Genomic DNA, 21,899 nt, shown 5'->3' with positions numbered 1-21,899 from the left:
ATGACGCGCGGAAGGCCCCGGGAGAAGTGGGGAGAGGAGCCAAGAAACGGACCCATGTGCACCTTTCCACCTTCCTTAGAAAGGGGAGCAGAGAAACAGGGCAGGTGGCTGCTATGGGCACGAGGGGTCCAGAGAGGGTCTCGTCTTCATTTTCTGAGGTGGGAGGAATAGGCACGTGTTCATAAGCTGCTGGGAATGTCCCAGTGGGGAGGGGGGGCCGGCAGCCCAAGCCAGAGGGGAGGCCGGCCTGGCCGCCTGATGGCAGGGCTGGGACCCGTGGACGGCACTGTCCACACCCGCCTGGAGAGGCCACGTCTCTGCCCAGCTCTCAGCGCGGGTGGGCCTCAGACCCATCCCTCCCAGCCCAGAGCACGTGGTCTCCCCCGGGACCCCGTGACCTTCTGGCAGTTACAAGGTCCGCAGGAGAGCTCTAGGCCGTTAATCATAAAATCCCCAGGGTGGAGAAGGCAGAGCTGAGCAGGGACCTTCTGAGATCGCCACACGGCAGTCCTATTTCGGGAGGAACCGACCCTCACGAACCTCTGCCCAGAGGCGCGCCTCACCCCAGACGGGCTCCCGGCACCTCTGCGCAAAAAACCCCCTTAAAACCTCCCCTCCTTCTGGTTCCTATCAGCCATACACTTTCCTCTCCGCTTCAGGGTCCTACATGCCCGGGGCCTTGGGGAAGCCAGGCCCAGGATGCGCTATGCCCCCAGAGTTCCAATGACACGTCAGAGACAGACGGTGAGAAGGGGGGAAGCGCGCCCCGCCCCCCGCCCCCGTACAGAAGCTCTCAGGGCTGGTGGGGCCCTCGGCCCTCTAATCTGACCACCACTGTGCAGAAAGGGGAAACTGAGCCCCAGGGAGGAAAGCCAGGCCTGCCTGAGGTCAGGAGGAGAGTGTGTGGCCGAGCTAGGGGAGGACCCAGGCCTCCTGTCAGTGGTGAGCAGCCCCTGGGCCCCTCGTGTCTGTCTCCCCTGGAACTCGGGCCCCGGGGAACTCTGACCACCACCACCCAGCCGGGCAGCTGCACACAGAGCATCTGAGGACCTCTCCTAACTGGATGCCCTAAATTCCCCATTCCCGACCTTCCCGCAGCCCGTGCTGGGGGGGGCCCCCCACACTCCCTACTGGGAGCCCCCCCCCCGCCCCGCAACTGCCCCGCCAGGCCATTGTGTGCGGTTCCCTCCCCTTTACCCTTCAGGGGCCAACTGCCTCCTCATCCTTGCAGACTACTCAGGAACCCCAGATGCACTCACCTTCCCCCATCTCTCTGCCCTGCAGGGACTGTCACACTGCCCTCTCTGTGCCCTGTCCCTCTTCGCTCCAAGCCATGTGCTCCTGCTGGGCAGAGTCCAGATCCCGCTGCCCAGAACACCGACAGCCCCAGATGGGCTGGGATGAGAAGTCCGTCCCGCTTCCAAGGTCTTGGGGCATGTGCTGTGGTGCCCAAGGAGTGGAGGTGGTGCCCGGCTGGGGGGCCTAACGGCTGGGCCAAAGCTGTCACAGGTGCAGGACTGGAGGCCATACTCACATTCGCTGCTAACCAAGCGCTCCAGCACCCGCCTCTGCTTCTGTAGGGACTTGGGGACTGGGCCTGGCTGTGCCCCTCCATCTGTAAGTGACAGAGCAGACAGAGAATCAGAGAACAGGACTAACCGTTCCCACATGCCCTGCGGCCCTCCGGAAACCGGCCCCTGAGCTCTGGGGGCTGCAGGGCCTGGGGCCTCCTTGCAGCCCTTGGTGGGCACAGTGAGGGCCACCTCTGAGCCTCCGCCCACGAGGCTGACTTGGCACCCAGGGAGCACAGCCACCTCCTCTGCGGATGCAGCCAGGGCAGAGGACACATCGCAGTTTCTGGTCGGCATAACCTTTGCTGGCATCGTCCCTTGGCATGATTTTCCCCTGATTCTCCGAACAGACGGAGCGCCTGGGGCCACGGGTCAGGCCTCTCCCGGTCTCCCCAGCCCTGGTGCTGGAAGGGGCCCCACAAGAGTCTGCTCAATGGCTGAGCGCTGAGCCGGGACTGAAGAATTCTGCCCCTTTGTCAACATCCACCACCTGCCGCGCCCCCAATCTGGCAAGCATTCCAGTCTGCCTGCCAGGCGCCAAGGCGTGCCTTCGCAGGGTCAGGTCAGGCAGTGACAACACGAGGTGAGAAGCACTGTGACCGAGAGTGACCGGGGGCCACAGGGGCCCAGACACGCTGGGACTGCCTTGGGGCGGGGGGGGGGCAGCGGGTGGGGGCTGACCTATGGCACTGCAGGGCCCCTGGGGCTCCAGGGGGCGGCCCCGAGTCCGTCACAGCAAGCATGTCTGTCCGGGTGCTGCCGCCCAAGCCCCAGGCCTCACGGACGCCTCGGCTCGGCCCCAGCACCGAGAGAGCTGAGAGCCAAGAGAGCGGGCTGGTCGCCAGAGGTCTAGTCAGACAGGGGTCCTGCCCAGAGACCCCAGGAGAAGGGGCAAAGGTGTCCACCGGGCAGCCTTCTCTGCTGCTGGCAGGTGGCCCCAGGCCCTGTCTTGTGTACCCAAGGGCAGGAATCAACTTTCTGAACAGAGGGAGGCAGGTGCTCCTCGAGCTGATGGAGAAGAAAAAGCCAGGTCGGGTCCTGGGAAACGAAGGGGCCGCACCCAGCCAGGGATGCCCGTTCTTCTGCCCGATCTGTCCTTCTGGCTGGCTGCCGGGTCAGGAAACTGGGGGAGGGGCTGTGGAGGCCGGAGACGAGGCCTGCCTCAGGGAGGCCATCAGAGCCACAGCCGGCCCCACACCCCTGGAACCGCGAGTCCCTGCCGGCATCTGCTACTCTCCCCCAGCTTCTGTCCCCTCAGGAGGAGCAGGACACCCTAAGAATGACATGATCTACAGCTCTGCCTGCGGGCACCCAGCCCATCGACTGTTCCAGAGCTCAGGACACGGCTTAGGAAGGGGACCCCAAGAACAGGATGGCACCCCAGGAGGGACCCTCCCTGAGCCTTACTTAGAGGAGACCCATGAGGTCTCCGAGACAAGGTCCCTGGGAGCCCCCTGTTAGGCTCCCAGAGTCCCCATAGGGAAGCCCCCAGAATTCCAGAGAAGCCCATGAGGTGCCCGTGGGAAGGGCTGGTCCCCACGAGGCTCGCGTACCGTGCTCGTTGACCTGCCCGACGTTCTCCAGCAGCTCTGACACAGCCACCTGCTTCTTCTTCTTGGGGTTGAGCTTCCAGTACATGACCAGGGCCGCCTTGCGCACGGCCCGCTCCAGGTCAGTCTCGGAGGAGAGCTGCCTCACCTCCTGCTCGTTCTCGAAAGTGATGCCTAGGAGACAAGATGCATTAAAGGCCTCATCCTGCCCGCCTGGGTGTCCTTAGCGATGCCCTGGGCCCAGACCAGCTCTGCTGCGGGGGCTTGGGAGGGGACTCAGGTGACAGGTTTTGCAGGCACTTGTGGTCACCAGGGCAGAAACAGACATTTGACCAAAAATGCCATCTGGCCAAGTCCCAGACTTTCCAGCTCAGAGCACGGCCTGGCCCTGCAGAAGGCGACCCCGGGGGGCAGGCGGCCAGGGAGTCAGAGACAAACAGAGTGGCAGGTAACCATGGGCGTCAGAGACACGTAACCAGGGTCACCAGCCTGGGTGCAAAAGCGGGACTCCCCTGTGTCCACGGCACTTCCCGGGCACTGCCCCTCCTAAGACGGCCGGGAAAGCTGTGTCCCCGCACAGCTGCCTTTCCGAGGGAGACACAGACTCGCCGCAGAGAGAGACGGGATTTTTTCTCCCTTTACACGTCTTCCAAATTTTCCACCTGAGCACACGTTTCTCTCAAGATCAGGAAGCACCCAACGTGAGAAAGTGGGGGTGCGGAGCCCGTGAAGCCGCTCCCGGCCCCGTCTAGCACCCGCCCTGGGTCCCAGGGTCCTGACTTGAGCCCCTCTTCCGGGCCACGTGGGCCGTGGGCCCAGCCCTCCCTCCTGCTCCAGAACGGGAAGGTGGGCTGGCGAGAAATCCCGGGTAACAGAACGCCACCATTCCAGGTTTTCAGAGGCACTAGCCCCATTTCCAAAGAAAGCAGATTCTATATAAAAAATGTAATTCTAAAAACGGTACAATACAAAACCAGAAGAAAATACACCAGACTACAGAGCGTTTTCTTTCTGGGTTTCCAAGTTATGAGTAACTTGTATCTTTCTGTTTTCTATGTATTCCACGTTTTATATGATAAGCATCAAACACTTCTACAATCTGGAGAAACTTTGTTTAAAAAAAACCCGTTATGACATACCCGTTCCTTTGTCTCTGAGATGGGAAGCCCCCAGAAGCACACTGCTCCACGGCACCAGGGACAAGCCATTTCCCTTGGGCAGGATAATGGAATATGCGACCACACGTGGCCGGGCTCTGCCTCGCTGTCCCCCCCCACCGCCCTCCACATCCGTTCCCTTCCAGGCATGAATGCATCTGAGCACATCTTCACTGGCCCACGGTCTCCCAGCCGTTCGGCCCAGACCAGATGCAAAGTCAGTCCAGGGAGTTCCATCCTGACCTCCGGCCACTGTCACATTGTCCTGCTGCATCACAGGGAAGCTGACTCTCCAATGGCTCTATGATCCACTCCTCAATCTGGGTTCGAACTCAGAAGGGATCTACTCAGACACCTACACACACTAAAGATAGGATGAGTGGCTTTGTTGGCTAAACATCCCGTGTTATGCTCTGGAAACAACGTCCAAATGACAAAAGCACTGGCGAAACAGAATTTACACTTATTTTTCGAGAGCGTCACCAGCTTCAAGGGCGCCTGGGTGGCTCAGCCGGTTGGGTGTCCGACTTCGGCTCAGGTCATGACCTCACAGTTCGTGGGTTCAAGCCTCCCCGTCAGGCTCTGTGCTGACAGCTCGGAGCCTGGAGCCTGCTTCCGATTCTGTGTCTCCTTCTCTCTCTGTTCCTCCCCCACTCATGCTCTGACTCTCTCTGTCTCAAAAATAAATGAACGTTAAAAAAAACCCCATAAAACAAAAAGAGTGCCACCAGCTTCGTATCTTCCCCCTGCCGTTACGTGCTGATGTAGCAAGAAGCAGTGTGTCCCCGGCAGCCACCGCAGCCTCCCGCGGGCCCACCTTTCCTGTCCGCCAGGCACCGGCGGAGAAGCTTCACCGCCTCACGCCGGCCCTGCTTCGCGGCCAGGATGAGCCAGCTCACGGCAGTGCAGTTGTTCAGCTCCTCGTCCGCGTCGCTGGCGAGCTGCAGGTAGTGTTTCCCCACCTGCGGGCGAGAACCCGGTCAGGCCACGCTCCACGGCAGTCCCCACACGCATGCGCCCGGGCTCCGGCTCTGTGTGCTGGCCCCGACCTGCTCCCCATGGCCGCGCAAGCTCCGGCTTCCAGACCCTGTCCTGCCCCACTGTCCCAGGCCAGCCCGCCTCCCCGACCCCCATCACCCAGGCCAGCCCGCCTCCCCGACCCCGTCACCCAGGCCAGCCCGCCTCCCCGACCCCCGTCACCCAGGCCAGCCCGCCTCCCCACCCCACCTTCTGGGAGCTTCAGACCTGCACCGGGTTGGGCCTGTGAGACCCTCTCAGCAGCCCCCGGGGAGGGTGTGGTGCCCCCTCCACAGAGGACATGAGAGGAGGGTGGAGGTGCTGAGGGCAGGCAGGAGGTGGGGAAGGTGTCCCAGAGGAGGGGGGGCCCAAGATGAGGCGTGAGCCGGACACGGGAGAGAACACAGGGTCCCCAGAGGAGTGGCGGGAGGCAGAAGGACGCGGAGACCATGGAAGAGAGGGGGCCTTGCACACAGCGCGTAGTCAGCCGGCTCCCCTGCTCCCTGTTCATGGGGCACCCGCCCCTCGCAGCGCCGCCACGTGGGGGGGCCGAGGCCTGAGCCTCCCACCCACACGCCGTCCTCACCTCTGTCTGTGCCTTGGGGTCCCCCGCCTTGGCCTTGTCCAGGACTTCCTCAAAGGGCATTTCCACATCGCCCTTCATGGGCCCTTTAGCACAGAAGAGAAGCAGACAGAACGTCACGAGGCCGGTCCTTGTCGCTCGTTGGGAGTGGAGGGGACTGCGAGAATGTGCTCAGACCCGGGGTAGCTCTATGGAAATCCAGGTCAGACGTGGAGAGAACACTCCAGAAAGCTGCCATCCAGGATGCTGACAGCCCCAGAGCATGGACAGCAAACCTGCCACGGACGGGGGTCTTCAGCAGCGGCTCAGAGTGGCGGGAAGGACATGGGGGCCCCGACCCCAGTCCCACCGCCACGCCTGAGGGCAGGCCTGCTTGAACTGGGGCTCCAGAAAGATCCCAGGCTCCAGCGGGAAAGCCCCTGACCCAGCTAAACACCTGTGCCCCAATAAACACTCCAAATCCAAGACTGTCGTCTACATACACACGACTTTTGGGGGTCACAATCTGTGCATGCACATTTTGACATATACACGTTTACAACAGTGAATCGTAACCGATCTCCCATGTTACCCTGTGGTGAAATCCAGCATTGCCACAGTTCAGAGATCCCGTCGGAGGAACATGCCCAGGGTGCCGGGCCCCTCCACTCCACTGGGCCCTTACATTATTCCCAATGCTCCCTAATTTTATGAAACGGTGCCACAAACCACTCCGTGTATGTGTTTCCTTTGGGGGTTACTCTCCTGGCACAGGCCTTTCAGTTGAATCCTAGGCCCAAGGCCCAAACAGCTACGGCTCACGCTGCAGCCTAGTCTCCAAAAAGTTACCCCAAGTTACACAGTGTCATGGAACTACACCAATGTCACCGCAACCTTACCAGCAGTAGGCAGCATGACAATAAGAAGTTTAAAAACAAATCCTTTTTTACCAGTGCCTGTCTTTGATTTCCGCAACCGATATTCGGGGGCCCACGTCCGGCTCCTCTCCCGCCTCCGTTCACCCCGCATCCCACCTTGGCAGGTATAAGACACCTCGCAGTAGCTCGTGGGATGCGGCCGCAGCACTGCTGACTTCACAGCAGGTGCTTATTAGACACGACAGCCTCCTCACTCCCTAGATGTTTCTGGAAACGGGAGGCAGAATGAAGGGAAACAAAAACGGTCCCCAGTAACAACACTCGATGACCAGCCTTCCTGATTGGTTCATCCAGGCCTTTCCCGGCTCTGCCTGTGTCAGCCAAGGCCACAGGCTGCTGCATGCCGGGCACCCGAGTCCACGGGCCACAGGACTCCGGGGGGATGCGACGGGGGTCTGAGCCAACACGGCCCGCAGGTTCAAAGGCAGAGAGGCACAGGGGACCGAGGACACAGCTCCAAGAGGGGAAGCTTCTTCTCAAGACCTCACGCTAAGGGACACACACCATCGCCCTCCTGGTGGGCGGTTGGAAAATACCCTCCCTGAGGAGTTCGGACTGGACTTCCTCCCTGAGGTCCCCGGGGACCCTGCCAGCAATGGCCTCAGCATGCCCACCCTGCCTGCCCTCGCGGCCAGGACCCTGGCGCCTCCCGAGCCAGCCAGCAAGGTCACTTCTCCCTTCTGGCTGTTGTCCCAGCCCCTCCAGCCCCTGGATGCGCTCTCTGGCCTAGAACAGGAGAACACAAAGCCTGCAGGCTCCCAGGGAAGGAGTGTGGCGTGGAGAGAAATCTAACCTGCGTGTGACTGTGCCTTCAACGTCAAAGTGCTGTGTGACCTAGCCAGTTATTATCAACCTAATCGTTAATATCCATCCAACAGGACGGTCATAAAGAACGAGATACTTCGTATGAAGTGGCTGGGCCAGAGCCAGCATTCCCAAAACGTAGGTTTCTTTTCCGTCCATGCTCCCCACCTCTCAGCTGACCCCAGGGCCTTTGCTCCTCAGTGCACTTCCCACCATAGCGCCCATGGGGCGCGTCCCACAAGTTCGAAACTTTTCTTAACCAAATTCACAAGCCCACGTTCTTTTTGTGTCTTAGTCAGGATATAGAAGACTCGAGCATATATCTGTTGGCTACAAAGATTCTGTCTGTGATTAATTTTTCACAGAAGTTACTCACAGCCTGACATTTCGAGAAGTCTCGTTGAAATACATGCCACACCTTTATTATTCCAGCTCCCGTTTGGCACTGACATAAATACTTCTCTACCACTCAAGTGTTGGGCCCACGCTGCAGACCCATCAGAGGGCTCTGGCTTTTTCCGTGTAAGTAGGAGCCTTCCCACAGGTCACAGGCTTACTGTTCAGCCCCGTAAAGGACGCCCCCAGAATCTGGCTGAGTCAGCATGGACCACAGACCACGAAACACACTATTCTGTGCATGTCCGGCCCGCGTTCCTGTCTTTCTCTGATAGTAGCACTTTGATGCCCCTCTTGGGTACCCACCCTTCCCCATCTCGGTCCTCGAGGTCCGGTGGCATTGTCCCTCAATGCAGGGTGGGTACAGCACGCCCTCCTGGCCCATCAGAAGCCTCTGTCTCCCCGACCACAGCGCCTGATTCAGAGATGGACACAGACCCAAGCCGGGCCAGCGGGGTCTGTGCTGAACTATCGGGGAGCAGCCTTTCTTCCGCTAGGACTTGGCTGATGGATGCCCCCCGGGAGCCCCGGAAGGCCGCCCGGTGAGGACAGCCCACCAGAGGGAGGGAGGGTGGAGCTGGGGCTCCTGATCACGTCCTCTGAGCCCCTGCATCCAGCCACGTGTAGAGCCAGCACAGCCTACACTCTGCAGATCCATGGGACTGAGAAATTCCTCTCAACTCCTGATTTCTCGCTTACGTCCATTTACGCTGTGTTTCTGTGTCACTTACGACCGAAGGGGTCCTGACTCGAACTCACTGTTGAAGAGCTTCCTATCACGAAGCAGCAAGAGCTGCGTGGCCTTGGGCAGGTCCGCACACCTCTGCCGGAGCCCACGGAGACCCACGTATACACCGACCCCCGTCTTTTCGTTGTTTATGCCCACAGACCCCGTGCCCTGCTGACCTGGTACGTGACCCTTCATCTTCTCCGGAGCTGGTGAGGTGAGCAGAGCCCCCAGGATGCCGTCCCCTCTTCCCAGCAGGGCCCACTGCTATTTTCCCTCCGTAACCCAGGATGCAGTGTCCACACGGTGTCTCCAAGCTCCCACCAGCCTTCGTGGGGACGATCCGTCCAGTGGGTCTGACCCATCCCCAGATTCCGGCCAGCGTGGGACAGCGCGACTGGATACACGGCGCAGGATGGAGGGACGAGGGGGTGGGGGCTGCCGAGGGAAGGATCGCAAGAAGGGTCTGCGGCCTTCCTGTCCCCGCACATGCCAGCGCAGGGACACGGCCCGTGCTCGGCACGGTGACTGCACTGAGCTCACCCCGCACCCCCACGGCTGGAGCAGGTGCTCTGCAGAAAGGAAAGAGGGTGGTGAGCAAGTCTGGGGTCCACTCTGGACAGCGTCAGGACCCCGGCTGCGAGCTGGGAGGCCTATGCACGAAGCGCTCCCACGGCCGGCAGCCTTGCTCACGAAGGCTGCTAGCAAGGTCTGTGGTGGAAGTAGTTTTGAATTGCGGAATGCACACCCAGAGCTCTTAGGAGAGGAGCCACCTGACGCCTGCAGGAATGATAATGACCAAAGCTCTTGTCTTGGGCGGCTGCTGCCATCCCACCTCCCCAGTCCCGCCCCGACGAGTCTAGGCCTCCTGGACGCCCTGGTCCTCTCAGGACGCCTTTCACGGGGGCCCTGCAGTCAAGGACACCGTGTGTCCTCGTTGTGTGCCCGCATCGTTGCTGTGGCCGCCCTGCCCCAACAGGTGCCCATACTCAGGATAGCTGGGTCCCCTGGAAGCAAGAGGGAGACTTGTCCAAGGCCACGCAGCTCCCACACCTGGGGTGGCTGGGTTGCCCTATGCCAAGGGGGTGTCCCATACCTAGGGAGTGGGGGTTGTCTTGCACTAACAGGGTGTCTCATCAGCCTTTGTGATAGTGACTCTGATTCTTATAAACAAACGGTGAAAAATCCTTGCCACCCCGTCTCTGCCTGGGGCTGGCTGAGCTGAGGCAGGGGTCCAGGCCGGAAGGTCAAGGCTGTGGAGGTGTCGCCTGATGGTGGCAGTGGGGGGGGGGGGGGCGGCGCAGCGGGAGGTTGCTTCCTGGAGGAGGTGACACCTGAGGATTGGGACATAAGTGGGTGGTTAAAGGTGACCGATTAAGGGCACACTGCCAAGTTTCCAAAGGTCTCAGGAAACCACCGCGCCCAAGACAGACTCACTGCCCCTGCCGTCCTGGGACAGGACATCCTACAGTGAGGGGGTCACAGCACAGGTGGGGCGTCCAGAGAGACCGGGGCGTGAATCGGGATCAGAACGAGACGATGTGTGCAGAAAACTTCCTCAGTGATCAGTAGCTGGCTCCTCGAGCAGAGCCTCAGAACCCATGTGGTCCACTGCTGTGACTTGTCCCTGGGATGGCAGGGCCTCGACACTCTGCTTCTGCTCATGGTCCCACATCGGTATCGGTTCAGACCAGACTATCAGCTCTGGACCCCACCATCTAGCCAGAGACCTGGGGGCCAGCCTGGCTTCGTGCAGGTCTTAAACCCTCCAATGCCCTCTAAAACACCCTTCTCCTTATCACGACCCCCAAGGGCTCACCTGGCTGACCCCCTGCCCCTGCACTCTGATCCCTGCCCCGGGCCTAGCATCCAGCACGCCCCGTACTGTGCTGACCCTTCTTCATTTACCCACCCAGGACCCCCCCTGGAGGGCAGAGCCCCTCCTGTCTTGCCCACACTGGGCAGGTCCTCTGTCAACACTGGGGTGCCCAAGGGCTCCAGCACCCCCGTCCGTGGCCCCGTAGCTGGGAGGCTGTACAGGGCTGGCGGTCCCATTGGAGACCCGCCGCAAACCGAGGTCAGCAGAAAGGGTGTCTCGTGCTCCCCGGGTCCCCATGACGTCAGCTCTCCCTAGCATGGTGCCTGCCCGCCAGGACCGTTACTGTTTGCTTCTGTCTCCCTGTGGCCCAAGGGCTCCTGGGGGGCGGACCCCTCTGTCCTCACCAGAGACCACCCAGGCCTCAGCCCAGAGGTCTCTGCTTTGCTCCTGCCCTGGGCACCCTGAAGAGACGGCCTGAAGGCACGGGGCACGCGGCAGGGCCCCGCCTGCCACCCCCGGGTAGGCAGAGTCACAGAGTATGTTTGAACCTCCCCCTCACCAGCTGGGGGCCTCGGGGTATCTACTGCCGCTCTTCCCCTAGGTTTTCTCGCGAAAATGTTGGAGAAGCGAGTGAGCTAAGGCAGAAAACCTCACGCGTACCCAGCACGGGACGTGTCACTTTCACTCTTACTCTCAGTGTTACCTAACTAATGCGCATCACACGTTTGCAGACGCACAGGTCAGGGAATCCACCGAAACGTGCCCACAAAGCCCTTCCAGGGGCAGGCGCCGTCTGGGCTGCGCAGGGCCAGCAGGGCAGGGCCCGCTGCATCCGCCTCAGAGCAGCACGTGGGGGCTGGGACCCCAAGGCCGCAAGACTGCCCAGGACCCGCTTCCCTCCCCCCCTTGGGGGTGGACAGCAACCAGAGGCCACAGCCATCTCCTGGCTCCTACCTGAAATTTGCAGTCTCGACCCTGCCCTCCTGGGGCTGTTTTGCACACTCAGATTAAAACCAAGTGTGTTTTTAGAGCTGGTTTCCGTGCCCTGCAGCCGTGAGGCATCTGTGGCTGAGATCTCAGGGTCAAGCCCCCTTGCCTGCCCAGAGGCCTTGGAGACAAAGCGGAGAACCGGGTGATCTTTCAAGGAGATGCAAAGATCAGAAGTGCCCAAGGACCGGGTGAGTTTCTGGAATAAAGCAGGCACTGGCCCAGCATGAACTGTACAGGGAGCCTCAAGCCTGCTTCAACCAGAGCTTGAACTCTGCTGGGAGGGGCTGGTGTTAACCCAGGAGACTCGGGTCACCTGTGCACCCGTCACACAGCAGTGGGTCACCTGGGCAAGTCTGTGCCTCAGTTTCCTCCCCTCTAGGTGGGGTGATAACAGAACTTCCCTCACAGGCTGCTGTGAGGGGTCAGACGTGCCCCACGGAAAGCCCTGCGGACAGGGCTGGCCACGTGGCACACACAGATAGACACAGCAGGTGCTCACGGCAGGTTTGGGGGTTCCGCACGGGCGGCATGGCTGAGCTGGGGTGGCCTACTTAAGCGGCGAGCTGTCCAGAGGAAGAGAAAAATGACAAAGCCTGGGTGAGATGAGAAAGGGGAGGTGAGGTGTGGCCAGGGGGCCGCGACAGCTGGACTTCCTTAGCTCGTACAGACCACCTGGGGGACGAAGCCTCACCTCAGCAGCCTGGGAATAAGGAGCGAGGTTGTAGCATCCCACCCACCAGCGGTGACAGAGAAGGTAAAGAGAGCCCCCACCCCCTACCACACACACACGCACACGCACACGCACACACCCAGTTAGTGGCACAACAAGCTTCCCTTGGGGGAGAGAAAAAGTCTGGTGCACACACACGGCCCGAGCCAACGTGAAGACCAGTCCAAAGAGGGGTTCAATGGGGGATCATAAAATAGCAGATGCCCCCCAGGAGGAGGTCTGCACAGGATCTGGGTGAGGGAGCCGGGGCACCGGGCTGTCTGGTGACTGTGCTGCAGCTCAAGGTACAGACGGTCGCTGTGCACCGGCACGGGGTGCCCGGGGGACCACAGGCTCGGACTCGGCCCTTCACCGACCCGCCAGCACGCTTCTGCATGCGCCAGGGCCTGACGGCGGTCTGCCCGGCGTACAAGGTCCTGGCAGGACTCCACGTGCTGGCGAGGTCGCGCCCACTCCTCAGACGCAGGAACAGGCTCGCCGTGGCCTCCCGACTCCGTCAAGGGCACGTGGCTGGGGGGTGCGCCACCGTGAGAGTCAGGCCCCCGACAACAAGTGACGGTTCGTGTGCAGACACGTGCCCCGGGGAGTCCCGGCCTGGAAATGTGCACAGAGAACCGGCAGCGGAGCCAAACTGCAGAAAGCGTTTTATAAAATGCAGGCCTGTCTCGACACACTAAATCCCAAAATCCATTTAACTGCCCACGAGCGGCGTTTGCTTTTACATCAAAGGAAGAGAAAGGACACGATCTGACTGCAGCACACGCAGCGAGAAAAGTGGTGTTTTGGAAATTTCTGTTGCCATCGGGGCTGTGTGTGTGTGTGTGTGTGTGTGTGTGTGTGTGCAGGCACGCAGGTCAGGTAAGGGTGGCTCGTGTACTGCCTGCTGTGGGTCAAGGTCAGAAAGTATAGGAGGCAGCCGCGCCCTAAGAGCCGGGTAGGACTCCAGCAGGTGGAGACAGTGAGGGCACATTTTGGGCGGAGCTTCCCACATGCACAGGGAGATGGGGAGGCCTGGAGGCCGGCCTGGGGGACAGAGAACAGTCTGGGTGTGCAGGGAGGAGGGGCCGGTACCCCAGGAAGACAAGGAATGGGACCTGGCGCTCTGAGCAGGACAGCAAGACCATGACCCCACCTGTGCTCGAGCGCACGGTCTAGGTGGAGGGGTTGGTTCCTTTGGGAGTGAGACACGCGCTGCAAAGTATGGAGTAAAGTACCAGAAAGAATGGAGCTGACAGCAGCTACACTCGCCACAAACATCGGAGCCAGAGGCTTGGGATTCCTGCCTCTGAGTGTCCACGAAGCTCATGGTGGCGCACAGCCGTCCCTACCCACAGCAGCCTCCAGAGCGTGAAGAAACGTCTCAGACGAGGCTTGTGCTCCGGCCCAGTGACCAGTCCTGCCCCCCAGCTCCCTCCCAGTGTATCTCCATCACAGGCCAGATGAGCGTTATCCCCGCATCCCTCCCTTCCCAACCTTCCCACCGTCACCGGAGGTCCAGACTCTCTTGGCCGCCATGCCCTCTCCTCCCACCTACCTCTTGTTCGGGCACCTTCTCTTCCCACCGCCGCGGCCCTGGGCCCAGGGCCACCTCGGTGCTCCCCAGGCCTCATGCTTCCCTCTGCTCTCCACCAGACTGTGGGCTCATGGGAGTCGGGGGCAGACCTGACCCATGTGTGCCACCCACGGCCACTCAGGGCCGTACTCGGGGAGCAGGAGCTGGATGGAGGACGGCCCAAGGGCTAGTGCCCCTCCCCCAAGGTCAGCGAGACAGCCAGCACCACGGCCAACCATCCGGTCTCACCGAGGCCCGCACACCGGCTCACCTCTGCCCCGGGGAGGTGCCTCCGGGAAGGCCTCGGGGAATGAAAACCTCAGGGGGCCCAAGAGTGGGGAGGGGGGCGGCCCTTAGCTGTCCAGCCTGGGCACACCCTCACTGGGGACTGGGCGGGGGGCAGGGGGGACCACATGGGCTTCCCTGAGCGCCGTGCGGGACGAGAGCAGGACCTCTCACCCACAGGACCTGCTGAGGGACCGGCGCCAGCCCCGAGGGTGAGCCATCAGGTGGGAAGCGTGACGTCTGCGCACCAAGAGCAAAGCCCGCCGTGCGGGTGGGAGCCCGAGGGCCCTGCTCCACAGGGAGAACCGCGGAGGGCGCCTGAGCCACGTGTGCGGAGGGCTGCTGCCTTCCAGGCCCCGCCCCTTACCTGTTCTGTCCCCTCGTTCTTGGATCCGAGGGCTCGGGGTCCGGGCCACGGCTGGGGCAGCTGTGTCTCCTACATCCGGTCCGCGTCCCACTTGGGGTCCAGGGGCTCGGGGCACCCCGCTCTCGTCCTGCTCCACCGAGGCAGTGGCATTGAGCCGCGAACGGGCCTGGGGCTGCAGCGGTGGTGGAGGCTGTGGGCCAGAGGGGCTCGCAGAGGGGGCGCCGGGGTCCATCCTGCGGAGGAGAAAAGCCGAGGGTAAGACACGCCAGGCGGGCCAGGCCCAGCCTGCTCGGGCCTCGAGTGTTGGGCAGAGAAGGGACAGAAAAGGGAAGTGGGGTAGGGGCCGCCTCACGTTCTGTAGGGGAGGGAAACGGCCCTTGGAGCTGGGACTCAGTCAGACCTGCCCAACCGCAGAGCCATCCGTGCTGGCCCGAACCACAGGACAACCGCGGAGCCCGAGCGGAGCCTGGGTGCCACCAGACACGAACACACCCTAAAAAGCAGAGGGGAGCACCTAGGGACAGGGGGCGAACCGGCCCAGACGGGAGAGCACAGACCTACAGCCACCTCGTGGCAGGGGGCGGGGCTCCATCAGTCCAGGAAAGGGACCTCACGTGCTGTCGAGCAGCAAGGCAGAAACCGGCACCGCCACAACCGAGGGCAACCGGAAGTCACGGGGCAGGGAGCCGGAAGCTCTGGGAGGTGCCCCGGGGTCCCCGACCCGGTGCCCTGGATAGACTTGAGGGGGACACAGGCCCCTGACGGGGTCTATGTGTGCGCTGAGCGGGGGGACCCAGCGAGGCTTCTCCTCAGACTCCAAAAAGATGTCGTGACCCTCCCCGGGACTCAAGGCCACATCCACCCCCTTCTGCTAATGGAACGCCGGCCCCGCCCCCCCCCCCCCCCCCCCCCCCCCCCCCCGGCTCTGCGGTCCTGAGCGGGCCACGCCCCTCCCCGCACCTCAGTTTCCTCCACTATGAATGGGACAATCGCCCCACGTGAGGGGGTGCCGTGAGGACGAGATGAGGCTAGAGACTACAGGCTGCACAAGGGGGCCAGGTGTCCCCAAACACCCAGCTCCAGGCACCTGCAGGGTAGATGCTCACCGGATGTTTCTGGAGACCGTTGGCCCAAGAAGGGTGGAGGTGGCCTGTTCCCAGGGTCTACGCTGCCCTGCTTGCCCTGTCCCCAGCCACAAATGGGTCCGGGAGATGGGATCTGTGTCCGCCAAACAACCCCACCGATTTCAATCTGGACATTCCTGCCTCAGAGGGATAGAGTCCTTATTTAAAAACATCCCCCGGGGGCAAAACAAAAGCCTGGCCAAGCCACGTGACTCTGCCTGGACATCGATGCGCTTGGTGTGGCTTCCAAACTCCCGGGCTTCAGGGAAACCAAACAAAGAGGCAAGTTCCAGGAAACTCGCTGTTCAGCGCGCACAGACCCGAGGGAGCACGTAGCCAGTGGCGGGCGAGGAGACCGGCGGGTGACTTGGGACACAGAACAGAGTCTTGCCGAGACAGCAAACAAGTCTGTTCTTTAGGCCACACCGGGCCACGTCCTACCGAGCCACCTCGCCTGGCCGGATGCCCCCAGAATCAAGTGCCACCTTCTTGGAATGGCAGAGTGCAGCTCATCTTAAGACGGCCACCTCGTGCCGGGGCACCCGGGTCGTTAACAGGAACGCACATGTGTCTGGAACACACCCTGTTCTCAACGCTTCCCGTGCATTTTCTCGGGGTTCCTCGCACAGCCCCGTGAAGCGGGCACTGCTGCTACCCAGGTGTGACAGATGGAGAAGTGGTTCGTCCTTCAACCCTCACCCCATTTCGCAGGTGAGGAAACGCGAATCGAGAAACGAGATACCTTGCTAGAGGCCACACAGCTCACCGTGTGGGAGTCAGAATTCAAATCCACAAAGCCCGTCTCTGAAAATGCGGCCTCTTTTCAAAATCCGACCCCTGCCACGCCTTCTCTTCCCTCTCTCCTGTTCCCAAAGCCGTCCTCCGCCTCCCCCTGACCCCGTGCCTGTGCTCTGGCAGAGCCCCTTCCCCCAGCACTGGACATCCAAGCCAAGGCCCCAGCGTGCCTCCGTTCTGGGAGTTTCCCCGCTGCCTCTGCTGAGTCCTGTCTCGGGTAACACTCCCCCTCCTACCAGGACGCCCCAGGTCTGGAGGGACAGCTCTGTCCCCAGCCAACAGGACACGACTTGACTACCAAGCAACATGAGGAGTGAATCCCAGTTCTTCCCTTTACCTGTAGCTACTTAACCTCACTGTTCTCAGTTTTTCCTCATCTGTAGAATAAGAATAACGCTTTCCACGTAGAGGTGCTATAGGGACTAAGGGTGTGAAGGAGGAGAAAGTAATCTGCAAACTATAAAGCATTAAAAAACAACAAATAAACAAGCTAGTTCTCTCAGGTGCTGAACAAAGGCATATTCAGTTGAAAACACATTATGAAAGGGGTTCCAGGGAAACAGGTTCTGGCTGGCCTGCGGGCTAAGTATTATGCATCTCATACAGCAGTCAAAATGACTGTTTCAAGTAAAACGGTTAGTAAGAATGAATGAATAAAAGAAAATTAATTTTCAGGGTCTCTGAGAGTTGGTCAAGCCCTTTTGGGATCAGAAGTCTTGTTATTTTAAAGCACAGGAGACAATTCATTGCCATGGCTGGGTCACAGGAAGGATCACAGACCATCTCCTGGTGGAAGGACCCCCCACAAGTGTCTGGTCTTTCCTTTTTTTAAAAAATTTTTTAATGTTTATTTATTTTTGAGAGCGAGAGAGAGAGACAGAGACACACACAGAGTGTGAGCGGGGGAGGGGCAGAGAGACTCTGAGGGAAACACAGAATCCGAAGCAGGCTCCAGGCTCCAAGCTGTCGGCACAGAGCCCGACGCAGGGCCCGAACCCACGAACCACGAGATCATGACCCAAGCTGAAGCCAGATGATCAACCGACCGAGCCCCCCAGGTGCCCCTGGTCCTTCCTTCTTTGACAAGTTTTCTTTCCCATGATGCCAGGAGCCCGGAAGGCAGGAGCTGGACCTCATCCACTCAGACTAGCTGCTGCCTTGCCTGACACACGTTAGGGGCCTAGGGCGCAAGGGACACTGAGGCAGCCTGGCCTCAGGGAAGGTGCGCTGGCCGGGCAAGAAGCTTTCAGGACCTTTTGCCCTGTGATTCTAAGCAATTCCCTCCCCCCAGACACCGGCGTCCTGACTGCAAAACGGGCACATCATCCTCCAGCTGGGCCCCGGCCCCAAGACTCCTCCAACCTGCCTGCTGGTGGGACCAGTCAAGCCCAACTGCCACCTGATGGCCAGAGCGGGAGCTTGGAACCTGTCATTGTGTCAGCTCCAAAAAAGCAGAGTGGCTGGCATTCTTTCCACGTGAGCACCGAGGCATATTTTTATCCCATCAAAACACGAATTCCAGCACTAAGGAGCTGGGCTGAGGAGCTCCCACCCCCAGAGGGGACTGCACGGACCGTGCATCTATTGAGACACAGAGCAGGATGACCACGTGTGGTCTTCTGCCCCAAACACTCTAGTCCTTGTGCAGGCAGGCCCCCCCTCTGCTCTCCTGGGGGGAAGGCCCCACCTCTGGAACAAGCCCCCACGGGAAGCCTTCAAGTTGCTCAAGCCTCCACACTAGAGCCCCAGCCCAGGAGAGTAAGCAGGGATGCCCACAGGTTTCATACACAGGCAGACATCAGGAACCATCCAGAGAGACCAGTTTTGAAAATTACAACCCGTCAGCGCGGTGCTGTCCTATACAGACGTTACCCACGACCCTGTGTACAAATAAATGTTTAAAGGCAAGAAAAGTGTTGGTATAACACTGTTAAGCAGGATTTAAAACAGCATGAGAATCAGCCTGTCTCTTTAGAATGCCATCAAAACCTACCTGCAGAAAGACGTGGAAGAAAATGGCCCCCGAACTGTCAACACTGACTCTGTCTGGGGGGGAAGGATTATGACTGGTTTTATTTTAGACTTTTTTCTCAATGTATTTCTCTAATTTCCTATAATAATAAGGTTCTTGAAATTAAGACAAAATAGATTTTAAAGCCCATCTGCGACTGAGCCCCAAGCAAAAGGACCCAGGGGTTCCCAAGGTCTGGGAGCCCAGCCCCTGGCACTGGGCTACTCCTCAAGACAAGGGCACAAAGCCCTTGGAGGCTCCCAGATACCTATTTTTGCCCCAGAGTATTAAGGGCCAAACCAAGGAACATTCCGGCTCCACTCAACATGCCAAATGCACAGGAACAAAGTGGGAGTCAAGCTGGGAATACCCTAGTCCTTGATCAAGGACAGTTATGAATGTCTCCCCGGTGGCCGAGCCCCCACTGCACACCAGGCCCCAGGGGGACAGCAGACACGGACGGTGGGCGGATCCCCTGCCAGGCACTAGCTGGCCTCCCCGCCCCAGAGAGGACCCCCGTAGGGCTGGCCTTCCAGCAGCTCACGCCCAGTGGGAAGGAGGTCACCTCAACAGACAACCACAAAGACAGAGCAGCATTTGGGGCTACAAGCACCCAAGGTGGGGGGTCTCACTCTGCTTTGGAAGGCAGGGAAGGGATCGACTCAGCCTTCAAAGAGGGCAGGTGTGAGCCAGGTGAGGACGGAAGGAAGGAGGAAGGAAGGCGCGTGGGCATTCCAACAGGGGACTGCCCAGGAGGAAAGGCGGTGGGGATGGGGTGGGGTGAGAGTGACCAGCAATGTCGCCAGGAAGGTGCAGGCGGCTGGGAAGTGACTGCTTGGGGATGGGGTGCAGGAATGAGAAGAAGCTGTGTGGGCGGCTAGGGCAGGTTCCCAGGGCCTGAATGAGCGCCAGGCTTTGGAGCCAGAGCTGCGTCCAGGGCCAGAAGGAGTACAAGACAGTGACGAGCAGGAAAGTGACAGTTACAGAACCACCAGGGCTGTGTGGGGACAGGATGGGGAGACCAGGGAAGGGGCTGGGCAACTCTCCAGGGCAAGGTAAGAAGGCCTGGTCCAGAGCAGGTTATCTGAGAGTGGTTCTGGACCCAGGAGAGGCGGGAGTGTCACCAACACAATGGGAGGGGCGGGGGCGCAGAGAGTGGCCTGGTCTGTGGCCAGGGGCCACAGCAGTGGTGCCACTTTCTGGGGTGGGGATGTGCGAGAGGGCAGGAGCCGTATAAAGGAGCGTAAGGCTCCTTCCCTATTGCGATTCTTCTTAGCACCACCATCGTGCGCCAGCGTTTGGTCTCTGTCCCAGTGCTCAGGCACCTCTTGAGCTGGGGGCCCCTCTGTGACCAGCCCCCAAGGCCTGTCCAGCCCTGGCTTGGGAGGGGCTGGTGAGGTATTAACCGGGAGCCCTCCACACACTTCATCCTGGGAAAGGTGCGATGTGGTCTCCCAGCAACCTTGCCTGTGCTCGAAGCTCCATGTGCTTGGGGGCTGGGGGGGGGGGGGTCACAGCAAAGGAGAGGTTATACAGGGGAAACTTCCTCTAAACTCCTGGTCAGACACTTTGGGGCTCCCGCGAGAATCACAGCCTCTTGGAGACATGGGGGCCGGGCCTGGATGGTGGTAAGTGTGGCCTCCGGGCTCCCTCACTAGGGCTGCAGTGAGAACGGGCGTCCAGCACAGAGGGTACCCAGGGCACTGTGCAAGCAGGGCTAGATCCCAGCGGAAGGGAAAGCCCTTTATAAACAGGCCAAATGCCAGGGGTCACTGTCCAAGGTGAGGAGAGGCAGAACTGGGATTGCTTTCAGGGCAGCCTGGGGCGGAAGTCTTCCCCTGCGCTCTTCGTGGTCCTGCCCTGGGCAGGTCACCAATCCCCAGTGAGCCCCAGCTCCGCCATGTGTCCAATGGGGCCATCATTCCTAGTCCCGTAGGACTAAGGGGGAGGGTAGTGTAAATATTGTACAAATGTTAGCTCCTTGGAATTTCTTAACATCAACTACAAAAAAATGGGGTGGGAGGGCATGGCTCCATCACATCCAAAAGGGCAGGGCGAGATTCCGCAGAAAGCTGCCATCTGTCAAAACAGAAAGTAATGTTGCCGAGGTGGGGCCCCCCGCGGGGTTCGCACCAGCCAGGACCCAGGGCTGCCACTCCCCTCCCCCGCTTACTGAGGAGGAGCCCCAGGGGAAGAGGAAGCGCGACACAGATTCCAAGTGGGCTGTGGGCGGGGGGGGGGGGGGGGTTCGGCCTGACCCAGGGGCTGCCCCCTCCGGCGGGCCCGCTCCCCAGTGCGGGCTGGACCCCCCGCGCCCCCGCAGCCCCACCCGCGTCCCGGCGGGCAGCGAGGGCCGCCCTGGGACCCGCCGAGCCCGGCCGCCGGCCGCGGGGGAAGGGCCATGACGGGGCACGTCGGGACCGGCGCTGCGGGGCGCGGGCAGGGGTGCCTTCGGCCACCCGCGGGGCCCCGCGATTCCCGGGGCGCCGGGCTGCGGCCGAGGGGGCGCGCACCCCTCGAGGAAGACCCAACCCAAGCCCGGGGAGTGGTCGCCGTGGAGCGGTCGCCGTGAAGCGGGCGGGACCCCGGCCCTCTACCTTCTGGGGAACTTGTGGGGGGCGCTGGGAGCAGTCGCCCAGACGGAGAAACTGAGGCCCCAGGCGGGCGGCGTCTCCTGGCTCTCTTTCCAGGCCCCCGCGGGGCCGCCCCCCGCCCCGAAGTACTCACCCGGCCGCGAGTGGGCTGCACGCGGCGCCGCGACGCCCTCGGGCCTCCGGGCCCACCGAAAAGTTGCTCGCGAGGAGGCGGACGCCCAGGGGCCGGAGCGAAGCAGCCGGACCGGAGGGAGCGACTCCGGCGGCGGCGAGAGCCGGCGAGCGCCGCCCTCCGCGGGAGGGGCGGGGCCGAGGGCGGGGCCGAGGGCGGGGCCGCGGGCCGCGCTCCACTCCCGGCGCGGCTCGGAAGACGCGGCTCCTGCTCTGTCCTCTATGCGGCCGGCACGCCTGCCAATCACCGCACGCCTCCGCCAGTCACGGCGCGCCTCGCCGGGGCTGCCGCCGACCGCCCCCTGGCGCCGCGCGGTCGGAGGGAGCCGGGGGGCGGGTCCGACCCGCCCACTGCGAAAGTTTCCGAGCGGAGTCGGCTTCGGCCCCGTCCCACCCCGTCGTGGCCCCGCCCCCTCCCCGCCACGGCCTCGGCCGGCCCCGCCCGCAAGGTGTTTGGTCGCAGAGGCAGGCCCCTTGCCTTTAGCTGTAACAGGTGGTTGGACCCTTGGACTAGACTCGGGACACCCTTCACCCACTACTCTGGCCCCAGATGCATTATCACTGCTACTGCAATACTAATTAACAGTGGAGTGTCTGCTATGAGCCAGAGGCCTTAATTCCAGCTCTGCCAGAGAGAGAGATAGAGGGCTCCCCAGATCTAGCAGTAGGGATAGAAAATCTGGTACAAGTAACCAAGTACAGCTTTAAATGCACGAAATTAAGTGCAACATAGCACGCC

The 21,899-nt window shown here is 61.1% G+C and overlaps 1 protein-coding gene across 1 annotated transcript in view; it reads right to left on the bottom strand.

The window, feature by feature from the left end:
* WFS1 (wolframin ER transmembrane glycoprotein) overlaps positions 1-21,265 on the bottom strand; it is a 28,919-nt gene extending 7,654 nt beyond the window's left edge. Inside the window, exons 1-6 of the mRNA XM_042984977.1 lie at positions 21,123-21,265; positions 14,466-14,698; positions 5,882-5,964; positions 5,096-5,240; positions 3,125-3,295; positions 1,535-1,615 (exon numbers count right to left, since the gene is read on the bottom strand). Coding sequence (XP_042840911.1) covers positions 1,535-1,615; positions 3,125-3,295; positions 5,096-5,240; positions 5,882-5,964; positions 14,466-14,697 — 712 coding nt within the window. The 5' untranslated portion in view covers position 14,698; positions 21,123-21,265. The remainder of the gene's footprint in view (positions 1-1,534; positions 1,616-3,124; positions 3,296-5,095; positions 5,241-5,881; positions 5,965-14,465; positions 14,699-21,122) is intronic.
* Positions 21,266-21,899: the final 634 nt, after the last annotated feature.

Source organism: Panthera tigris, chromosome B1 (genome assembly GCF_018350195.1).
Source record: "Panthera tigris isolate Pti1 chromosome B1, P.tigris_Pti1_mat1.1, whole genome shotgun sequence".
In the NCBI taxonomy this organism is placed as follows: domain Eukaryota; kingdom Metazoa; phylum Chordata; class Mammalia; order Carnivora; family Felidae; genus Panthera; species Panthera tigris.
This window is presented reverse-complemented; position numbering and strand designations above follow the sequence as displayed.